This window comes from Aristolochia californica, unplaced genomic scaffold (assembly GCF_029961685.1).
Source record: "Aristolochia californica isolate CCGP_79_NKW_82.1479 unplaced genomic scaffold, dmAriCali1.0.hap1 SCAF_16, whole genome shotgun sequence".
Taxonomy (NCBI): Eukaryota; Viridiplantae; Streptophyta; class Magnoliopsida; order Piperales; family Aristolochiaceae; genus Aristolochia; species Aristolochia californica.
Genome location: NW_027181837.1, coordinates 22,836,249 through 22,847,557, shown reverse-complemented (window position 1 = coordinate 22,847,557; position 11,309 = coordinate 22,836,249). Strand labels below are relative to the sequence as shown.

General features: G+C 38.4%; 1 protein-coding gene across 1 annotated transcript; it reads right to left on the bottom strand.

The window, feature by feature from the left end:
• Nucleotides 1–1,460: 1,460 nt before the first annotated feature.
• LOC137952853 (homeobox protein knotted-1-like LET6) lies at nt 1,461–9,347 on the bottom strand. The gene is made up of 4 exons (XM_068799939.1): nt 8,742–9,347; nt 8,021–8,261; nt 1,989–2,233; nt 1,461–1,901 (listed from the first exon to the last, which is right to left on the bottom strand). The coding sequence occupies exons 1-4, from the start codon at nt 9,111–9,113 to the stop codon at nt 1,698–1,700; spliced, it is 1,062 nt and encodes a 353-aa protein (XP_068656040.1). The 5' UTR covers nt 9,114–9,347; the 3' UTR covers nt 1,461–1,697.
• Nucleotides 9,348–11,309: the final 1,962 nt, after the last annotated feature.

Sequence of the window (11,309 nt, the reverse complement as noted above, 5' to 3'; positions counted from 1 at the left end):
CTCATCTCTTCACTCTTTCCAACATCAACATAGTTACAGCAGTAATGGATATCGGGAAAGTAAAGGTTTACATAACGAAAATACGTGCAACTAATGAAATAAACAAGTTCAAATTAGAGACAGATTAAACTTCAGTCGTTCCAGATTCCCTGATTGGATTCTTTCTGACAAAGAAACTGGACTTAAAGAGACCCAGCCACTGCCACTGCAATCAACGCTCTTCACTATTCCAGAAAGGTAGAATTCAAAAAAGAAAACCCAGGAAAAAAGAATCATGAAACATCTGTTACCTTGACCTGACATCGCTGAAGAGGAAGACATGATCCTATCCATGGCTTCAACCCAGAGGAAGAATCCTTGGTTCGAGCGCAGAACGCAATCATCTCGTCTACTTTCAAAAAAGAAAAATAAACACCTAGAAAAGCCTGAAACGTAGGGAAATTTGTGGTTTTGTTAGACGTAGTCGCAGTAAACACAGAAGGCAGAACACGTATAACTCCATAATCCTGCCGCCTTCTATCCACCATGCCATGCAAAAGTTGGCTACTACCGACCACTGCTGATAGACATGTCAGAGAAATGGGAGTTTTATATACACGTTAAAATACTGAATCCCAAGAATATAGGAAAAAAAAAAAAAGGAGGATTTTCCCTTCTTATAAGCAGGAGTTTCCAAACTTGGAAATCCAAAAAAGAATTTCTGATAAAAATTTAGTGAAATAAAAAGAGGACAACAAGTACGACTTTTCTCTCAACAGGAAGGCTAAAGCATGTCTATCTCTCACACTATGACCAGAGAATGAAGGAATAAGGGGAGACCCCCTCTCCCCTCCTTCCTTCACTGGTAGGAAAGGCTATTAGTCCCTCTTAAAGCAAGAAAGAGGGGGAGGGACTCCCTACTTCTACTACAATTACATTTATACGAAGAGCATATCCAAATGGGCTGCCATATTTTTTCTGCTATGGGAGGGCCGATTGGTTGCCCTCCAACGATGGAAGAAAGGTTCTCTCCCAGTGCAGTTAAAAAGGATTGCAAATAAGCGTACAGAATCACAATGGCAGCAGTCCAAGAAGAAACATCATGCATGTTCAATGAAATTCATTTAGGTTTTTCTTTTCGTCCATTAGTTGGAACAGCTGTAAAGTATTAGAGTTTTGGAGAAGGAAATGTTGATCGTTATCAGCAGACCTTTGAACTAGAATGGCTGGCTCCTGTATAGGATTTCACATGAAAGGAGGAGAACTCCCTTTTTTGTGCAAATGATGAGAAACAGGGATCCCACCTTGGATCTTTTCAAAAGTTTTAGTAAATAAATATTTTACGTCCAGCTTTATCTGCCTGTAAGCTCATTATTCTCCACAGGATCTCTAAGTATACAAGATATTCACATTTATAAAGACAATTTAACAAAAAAGCATCTAAAAATTACCCTAATCCGATACATAATATGTATCGGGCATATATCATCTTTCAAAACTATACAAACACTAAAGAAATCCGACACATATCACAGGCCGGTATCACGAGTAAATAGGCAGGCCTGCTCACCATGGGTGAGCACGCGGTACCAATAACATATAATGATGACTAATAAGAATATTAAAGAGTTGTACAGACAGATCCGTTTCAGTACAGATCTTTTACGTTCTAGTATTAATGATACAGCAGCATCAAAGCGCGAATGAAGATCGCTCCTTCAAAGGGCCGGACCACAATCCATGGAGAAAGGGTGACCCAATCCGTTCTCTGCCATGTAATAATGTGGTTGAGCTGTGTCCATCACCACGAACTGCATCTCTTCCGAAGGCTTCCAGTGTCGTTTCCGTTGATTGATGAACCAGTTGTTTATTTGCTTCTGATCCAGGCCTGTAGCTTCCGCCAGCGCAATCTTCTGGGACTCCTGAGGAAATCAAATCTTTTTAGCTAGCACTGGTATAGATATGAAGTATGGATGGAAATGGAATCAGCAACTCGATTCTACTGATACCGATGGGTAAGGCCATTTGTAATGTCTGCTCCACCAGTCAAGCAGTTGTTGCCTCGCTTCTTTGGGTAGCTTCCCTTTCTTTCTCTTCTTCAGAAACTCTTGTTTCAGGCTTCCCAAATATCCACTGTATTTGCGAAGAAGCTGACCCTTGAGTTCTCTGTCTTCTGCTTGAGGATCTATGAAACCCTCACTAACCTCAACATCATCCTCTGATGACACATTTCGCTCAGTCGCTTCACCACACCCTGATGATACAAGCAAAATCCACTTTTTGAATGCACAATGTGGAACCACGTCAAGAACTTTCATGTTGTCAAGCTTGAAGCATAATCACTGATATTTTACATGATTATTACAGTAACCAATTTGAATCCCATAACAATCAACACATTACAGTATAACAACTCCGCTATAAACTTTAACTTAATAGCCCAAGTATAATGTAATGACAATGAACAGAAACAGAAAAAAAAAAAAAAAAAGCTGGTGAACGAAAGTTATCTGTTCCTTCAAGAACCATCAACAGCACTGGTGGGTAAGCGGACTAAAATGATTTTCAGTTCAGTCATGTACACTTCAGCCTAATATCGAACAATAAAGCAAAATCACGCCCCACCCATAGAGAACATAAAATATCCCATTTGAGTTTTCTAATATTCAGATCTTTCACTAGCCAATCTCGGTATAACATGAAAAGGTGGGAATACTAATTAGCACTTCAAACATACTAATTATAAGTGATTTCACCATGTGCTATAAACATTATGACAAGTAATCCTCTTTTAGGAGCACAAGATATCTTTCACTCATTTCAGGTAGCTAGCAAGAATTTTAAAATACAAAGTAGCACAACTAATAAATTCAACAACACAGCCTGAAGCTGATTCTCTCACAAATTATTATTTTTTTAAAATGATGCTAGTTTCTCTCACAAATTAAGCACAGGTTTCTTAAGAATTTCTTCCTAGTTAAGACATGACCAGAGAAACCCTAAATAGATCCAAGGAAACATACTTGACAATCAGTTGCAATTTAGGTCTACTACAAGCATCAGTAAATGAGCAAAGAACCCCACTAAAGTAGTTCATAAACATCCAAATAACTTCTTTTATTCCAAGAACTGAAACCTAATGCCTGAGAAGAATCCCTGCACCATCCACCATCCTCACAGTATAGACTGGTCCTCTGAATTAATGGTAATTTAGATCATTATATCTTTCCCTTCAAAAAATGCAAGAGCTCAAAGTTAAACACAAAGAGTTTCCATCTGACCCACAAACCAACAACTTTTCCTGCACCTTCAACCACAGAATGAAACTTTTCAAGGATCAGAGAGTATATGCAATCATGAATGCCCGCTTGCTTACATATTAAACTAGAAAAATATCAAAAGGATCTGTTGTGTACTAAGGCTGAGTAATGATGTACAAAGTAATAGTAGCATATTTCAATTCACAATAATATAATGATGACCTTTTTTCTTCAGACAGATACAAGTAAAAAACAATACCTAGGATAATAATCTAGATTCAGTATCACTTTCTGTGCCTGTGGATAGTCCATCTGTTGTTTCTCCTTGCTTAGTGTTCATTTGAATTCCAGAACTCCAACCCAACTATTGCTTATTTCCCTAGATACATGCTAATAAAGTGAAAGGAAAAAAAATGGTTTTTACAATATTTTAATGACTTTCAGAAACACTTGGACTGTAACAGTTTTATCCAACAATCTGATGAAAAGGAAGGAAGAATACCTTCAAATTATGCTTTTCATGTGAAAACCAACTTTACACAAATAGGAAATTTATATTTCCTCAATCACAGAACGTGAATGAAGAGAAGATAGATAAATCAAGAGACATGACCAGCCACCAAATACATACATGAAAAGTGTATGAAACTGTGTAAGCCAACAAACGACATTAAAAGCATAATGGATAAATAAATCATAACAGAAATACATGTAATCTCTTAAACTCAAAGCATTTTTCCTTCTCTCATTTCCTTTCACATGTTCCCCTCTTATCTCCTCTCTGATCCTTATATGTTTTAATTCCGTACATGTCAACAGCATCAAGGAAAGTTTTGATGTACTCAGACTTACAATGAATATCTTATCACACACCAAGACCTGACATTGAACAGAAAACTTTTTAAATTATTTTACGTGGAAAAACTAATGAAATTCCATTTGTTCGAAATTCTAAGTTGGTTTGAGCCTCTTACAAAAACATAACAGTCCAACATCCATTTCTTATGCAGCAGACAATTTTCTTATATTCATGTCTAATTATGTACAATAGAACAAATATAAACCTTTAACAAACCTAAGACACAGGACTGGACTGGAACCAAAAAAGTCCCTAAACCATGACAATATATCAAACAGTCAACAGAACCAATTGTGCTCCATTCTCATGAAGCTCAGTTCATTATAAAAGTAATATCCTCAAGACACTTACCTGAGTCGATACAATGCGATTGCTTATGTCTTTCAAGAATTATCAGAATAGTTTTATAGACCTTGTTATGACCTGCAACAATGGTTTTTTTCTCTGTTCCATTTGATGCAGCATCTCTTTATCAATAAATTCCATGGGGATATAAAAGAAGTGGTGCTTTACCATACGAAGAGCTCCTGAGAGAAGAAATCCCTCAAAGAGAATCAACCAAAAGAAACATATTATTCCCACACTTACAACATGTCCAAATCAAACACCTTCAACAAGATAAAAATATCCATTTAGTACATTGCACAAGATTCAGTCATGCATCACTTGGTTTTCTCTAAAAGTCATGTTATATGTTGTTAACTTGAACCAGTACACTACTAATTGTTGATATGCCACTATCTACTGTCCCTAAAAAATCTCATGACTCACAGATTGATGGCACAAGAGGCATAGCCTGTGAAATCCTGTTACTACGAAAAGTGTACTTGGTCAGGCAGGTAAAGAATCAAGAAGAGAAAAATGAAGTATTAACAAGTAATGTTTAAAAAATTAAAACTTTAATAGTATAATGCAAGATAATTTTAAAAAATAAACTCTTTCATAATAAACCAATTAGAAGTGTGTTTGCTATCTTCTCATCCATTTATCACTGCAATCGGAAATGAAAGATTATGGCATAGTAGAAGTTTAGAAATAAAAACATAAGGGAAAAGCAAGGACTTCTTTTGGTTTTCACCCTAAAGCTAAAACCTCCAGGATTTCATCCAATAAACTTAAAAGAGTAACTTTCCAGTCTATAGAAATTATTGAAATCTTTTTTGCTGGAAAAAAATATAGGGATGCAGAAACATCAGTCGTAAAAAACAAAGTTGGATCAATCTTAACAGCTTCCTATTTCTTATTAAGATTCTTGTGAATTCGCTGATTTCTTGAGATAGTGTCACACTCTTGTGCCATTTGATACTCATAAAAGTAGGCACAGGTAAGAGCATTAAAGTTTAAATCAGTAAATACACATAAAATTGGAACATTCAAGTTCAAATTAGCCAATACAATAAAATTAGTGTTTTTAACTGAGGCTCAAGAGAGCCAATTACCATATTCCACATCAATAATTTAAGAATTCCTTCTCAAAGCTTTCTGCCAAGAGTTTTTCTTTAAAAAAAGGTACGAGCACCCGCATGACAAGAGTTGTAGATTTCTTGAGAAATAGAATAGGAGAAATTAAATGTCGAAACTGGATTTTCTACTTTAATAATCATATAGAGATTACAAATTCAATTACAAGCTTCATTTTTTCACAAAAGCTTCACTTTTTCACAGCTGGTGTTATATGATCAATTTATATGTCTGATAATCTCCCCCTCTCCCTCTCCCTCCCTCTTCCATCATCCTTTCTTTCCTTTCATCTTCGTTTTTTCTTGGTCCTTCCAACATGCAGCTATTTTGTGGTATATACTCCATTATGTAGCCATGTGAATCTTTTTGGTGGTAAACAACAGTTTTGACATAGAGAATAGGCAAAAAGTAAAAGAAAAAAGAGGAAGTTGGCAATAGGTGATGAGAGAAAAGAGAAGAAAAAAAAAAAAAAAAAACAGCATGTTTATGTTTGCTGATATATGGCATTTCATGTCGCATCACTATGGAAAACTACAGGCACTCTCCTTACATATGTAGTTAGCAATACTCATTACATTAAGCTCATATAGTGAGATGCATATAAACTAGCTAGCTATCTTGTTCATTTACAGCATATTCTGGTGCACTTACAAGTAAGTAAGGAAATTCAACTTCAGAATTGATAAAGCTTCTAAAACAGTTCCATTATTCCTTGAACTTACAGAATCAAGATGCACATTAGTTTACACAATCTAGAAATGAAACCATATACTAAAATGAAATGTTCGTGATACATACTCGAGGCAGCTTAAAACAACTAAAACTTTAACCAAATTATTTTCCAAATAAATCAGAAGAAATTAGTAATTTGACCTCAGATGATCTTATAGAGAAAGAAAACATCCATCTCACATTTTGTGAACCAAGCTACACTTAAACAGCTTGATATGTCATCTGATTTATCCTATCTATGTCAATGTCCAGCACATATGGAACTATAACCTGCTAGGTTGCACCTTTTTCTGACTTTGTATCATTGTTCTTCATTTTTAAACTCCAATCTAGAAGACAACCAGTTTCTTCTGGCTTGGAAAAAGTGACTAGCTAAAAAACTCCAAGAAAAATCATATTTCTTGCTTTTTTCATTTAAACCTTACTTGCTTGTAAGTTTTTTCAATTTATCTCAAGAAATGGGTTAAGCTTCTCATTCATTCAACTGTTCCTATTTTGATTGTACTAAAAAATACTACAATTTTTAACTAAATGTAAAAGGGGAAATGGATCATAAGGAAATTCCTTTGATATCTATGTAGTGTATAAGCAAGAAGATTCACAATTTAAAGGTGAATGAGTCATAATAAACTAGACAATTTGCATTGATTGTATTGATTATGGTAAAAAATACTACAGTTGTTAACTTATGGAAAGGGAAAAATGGGTCATAAGGGAATTTCTCTGACATCTGTGCATTATATAAGCAAGAAGATTCACAATTTAAAGGTTGCATGAATCATTTTCCTTTGTAATAAATTAGACAGTTTGCATTGATCTTTTCTTTTAACTTTCATCCAGAACTGCCAAATTTAGCAAAGGTGAGGTAAGCTCTGGTCAGTCTATTTTCTGAACAGCCAAGATTTTATAAAAATGGAAATAGAATATAAGGATAATTTTAACAGACAGATATAAGCATCAAAATAAGAGAAGCAAACAACTGGTAGAGGGCTTTAGGGGTTGTTAAAATTCAAAGGTGGCTCTCATCAAGCAACTGATTCCAGATTTTTAAGACGTTTACATATTAACCAAATGATTATATAGAAACCAGATTCCAGCGTACAAAATTAAGCTCCAGTGAGCCCCAAAGAAGGCTTTTTAGGAGGTTAAAAACTCTAGAATGAATCTCTCATAGAAAAGTTTATAATTAACCATCTTCAGTGTACCCAAGCAACAGGCATACGTGCATAAGCAAATGGTTCCACAAACTGAAGAAACACAGAAACAGAAAGATTCAACTATTTGCAGAGAGCAAAACGAAAAGACAAAAGACTTAGACATGGAAAACAAAAAACTGAACATTCTCATAAACTACTACCGAAAGTCTACAGGGATGGAAAAGAATGTTTACTTTTAAAGCCAGGAAGCAAAACGAAGAATCATCTTAGATCTTGGCAAAATGACTGGGTGCATATACGATCTTTACTCGTTTGAATCACGAAATCTAGAGTGTTCGGGAGTGCAGCACAACAACCCAGGCCTCGAAAAGCCTTCTTGGTACTAAGCAGACTAGACTTAGACTAGCTGCTTTCGAGATTCTTGCATTATTTTATTAATGGAGATGATGTTAGATAGCACTCACTTAAACCAGACATGGACTACTAATGGGTAGGATTCAAATTCTTCCCCTACATTATTAAGGAGCACAAGGAAGGACAAGGGAGGAGGAGAAGAGGATTAGGATCTTCACCAGATTCTGGAGATCGGAGGGTCAGAGACTTGAACTGACACTCGATCCGAGAAAGGAAGAGCATTGCCTCTTTGAAGGGCTTGGTAAGCTCCTCTTCGTACTTGGTCAGCATTTCACAGTAGGCTTCCATGAACTGATCGAGCGCAGGATCTTCGCCCAGGCAAGTCATAGAACGAGCGGCTGCTTTTTCAGATGCACAGGCCTCTTCCAGCCTTGCGACTACCTCTGGTGGCGCTCCAACCTGCTGATTCAGGAACACTGTTGCAGTTATCCATTCTTGTATGGAGAGACATGGCAAGAGAAATCAAAAGATAGAAGAGAACATCCTTCATATAATGTAATTTCGTTTATGCAGTTTAGAGGGGATGGACTGATGGCTTCTTATTGGCTAGAGAGACTTCAAGAGGAGAAAAGTGAGCGAGCGAGCAAACGATAGAGCGAGAGAGAGAGAGACTTGGGTTTTTCTTATTTTCTTTTTGTCTGCTGCATAGGAGATGAAGGTTTCGTTCTAGTATTCTTTTCTTCGAAGCTCGCTGGTTTTTTATCACTTGCGATAAGCCGTGAGAGAGAGAAGAGGTGATAGAAGGAGACGAAAAGAAAAAGAAGAAGAGAGCCGGTTTCGTTTCTAGTAGCGTGAGGAGGCCAACAGTTTAGCGAGGGGAGAGAGAGAGAGAGAGAGAGATGATTAAATTAATTGGTTTGCTGGGTGCTACCGACGCACCTTATGGCAATTGACATATGCAGCCAAGAGACGAGTGTAGTGAGGATGAGCCAGGATCTTAGCCCTGAGAGAGCAGTTCTCGCTATCCATGAAATAACAACTGTTATGGTTGCCGTTCTCAGTGTGGTTGCTGCTGTTTTGGTCTAAAACAAGAGGGATCAGAAGATTGTGGCTGCTACAGTTAGGATTATTGTTACTCCCAGGCGTATCAGCAGGTATGGGGTGAGGCGAAGGAAGAAGAAGAAGATTACTAGTTTCAGCGTTGGCATTAGAAGACATCAAAGGCATCATGATTACAGAAGAGAGGCCATGGCTTCCGTCCCCAAAACCTCCCATCAGGCAAGAATTGCTCGACCCGCCACCACCCTCCATCTCCTACTTTCTCGCTCTGTATTCCTTCCTTACCTTCTCCTACTCCTACCACTGCTTTTCCTCAAGTCGCACGGCGCAACCAGTCGTAGAAGCTCAAGTTGTTTCTGGCTCAATCCTCGCCCAAATGAATTTTCCTTCTCCGTGTGTTTTCTCTTTCAGCTTTTTCTCCAACCCCCGGGTTTTGTGCTGCATCAGCCTTTTTACAGAAAATCCTATGTAGTCAGTTATGGGGGGTGTCGCCCCTGAACATGCACTTCCGAAAGCTAAATGGGTCTCTTTTGCTTTCTGTACATTCAACACCAGGGCGTCTGTGAGAGAGAGAGAGAGAGCGCGGAGGAGGGTGCGCAGAGCGCACGCGGTGTTTGCAGAGAGCGCAAGTCTTATTATCCTGCGCCTTGCTGCAAACTTGCCTTCCCGATGAAAAACCAGCCCTCGTTTCTCGCACTGCAACTACTAGTCCTCTGCTATGCTGCCACTGCGACACTCTAGTCTGTAGACGAAGGAAAACAAACAAGAAAAATCGAAACCAGAAAAAGCAAGCAAACCGTATCTGTAATCTGTATCAATTAACGTACACTTCCTTTATACTATAACCCATTTACCACCAGCCGTCTAACTCTGGGTTTCTCTAATTTCGCATCAGAGCTAGCAAATTGGAAACAGAAGTTTCAGTCTTCCGCCATTGCAGTTGCTTTGTCAAAATATGGTAATACGCTGCCTTTTTTTTTTTTTTCTTTCTTTCCCGTATCTACTTACAATAAGATTTCCCTCTTTTACAATCCTTACAATGTATACAGTTCTTGCATCTCTTCTCTCTTTTACTATCCTTACCTTGTTATTCCATGTTATCTGCAAATATTCACTGTGGAGAAAAAGTTCGCAGGAAAAAAGCTGGCAAAGGTGGTGGGACAGTGCGAATGTCTCTCCTTCCCGATCACACACACTCCCTCTCCCTCTCCCTCTCCCTCTCTTTAAAGTGGGGAGCTGTGGGAGAAAGAAAACGTCATCATTTTGGAAAAGAGAAACCCACATTAACGATCAAATTGCACTCATTCAAACCTCAATCAAAAGCAGGAGCCTGGTCCTTTTTTGCGCTAGGCAATGCCGAGGAATCAAACTAACAAAGCTGATCAGTAATCCCTCCCAGTAAAGAAGATATTTTTTACCGCTTTTGATTCTCTGTCGCGGCTGTACCATGCACGACTAGCCTCTTTTTATCTTGATGATGGATGCCCTTGTTGCGTGATAGGTTTCCTTTTCCTGTGAGACTGTAAAGACGCAGCTCACTCAATCAGTCCTGGATTATTATATTGCACCCTAACCACTATCGAAACTGCGGGAAATGCGGTTAGCAACCCATGTGGAGACGAACTGAACCCATTTGCATTCAACGTCTTCCCGCGGTACTCTGCCGGGAACTCCCTGAGAACTCCTCCATGGAGTAGTACTCTTAAACTGACACCGACTAACAAGACCCAGTGCTGAGTTACCCACAAACAGCCCCAATTGGCCTTTCTTATTTCTCAAATCTCCACCATTACTACTGCCTCGCCATGGTTAATTTGCTTCTTCTCAGGGGAATTGGGATACCACCCTAAAACCCTCCCAGATGTGTAATTTCTTTTCTTCGGGCATCTGACTTTGCTGAGATGCCATCACCCGCGACGGTTGTGGTAGGAACTGAAGGAAGAAAGTACTAGTACACACCACAAGCCAAAAGGGTCCCATCCGATGCACTAATAATGGTGCAAAATGCATGGCGAACAAGCCATGCTCCGAATATGGCCAACAACAGTCTTTTCCATCCCGTGAGGCAGCCATTGTTGGGGCAATCAGGGTCCACTCAGATGCGTCCGTGCGATCTAATTAGCTCCTCTTTATTAACAATTCATCTGCTTTCTAGCTTTTCTTATTAATTCTCTTAACAGGATCACTGTTTTTATGCGAGCTTGTGGCACTTTTCTTCGGCCTGTTTTTCTGGGAAGCAAAGAGAATAACAAGAAAAGAAAACTACTGTTGCCAACTGCAAGAGACACAGAACAGTAACTCCGGCTAGGAACATGATATGAAGCATGTCTTCTCATACTCGTGCTTCCTTTTACGAGAAGATGGTGCTTCGATTTTTAAGATAGAATTGAATGGGCTTCAGAACGTGCCAGCCGGTAGTTTCCGATAAGGTGTACTTTCCTGCTCCAG

Coding starts and splice junctions, on each gene's coding strand:
- LOC137952853 (XM_068799939.1), bottom strand. CDS start 9,113: ATGGAGGGTGGTGGCGGGTCGAGCAATTCTTGCCTGATGGGAGGTTTT. Junction 2,234..8,020: donor CCTCCGATCTCCAGAATCTG/GTGAAGATCCTA, acceptor TTGTATCATCAG/GGTGTGGTGAAGCGACTGAG. Junction 1,902..1,988: donor ACAAATGGCCTTACCCATCG/GTATCAGTAGAA, acceptor TGATTTCCTCAG/GAGTCCCAGAAGATTGCGCT.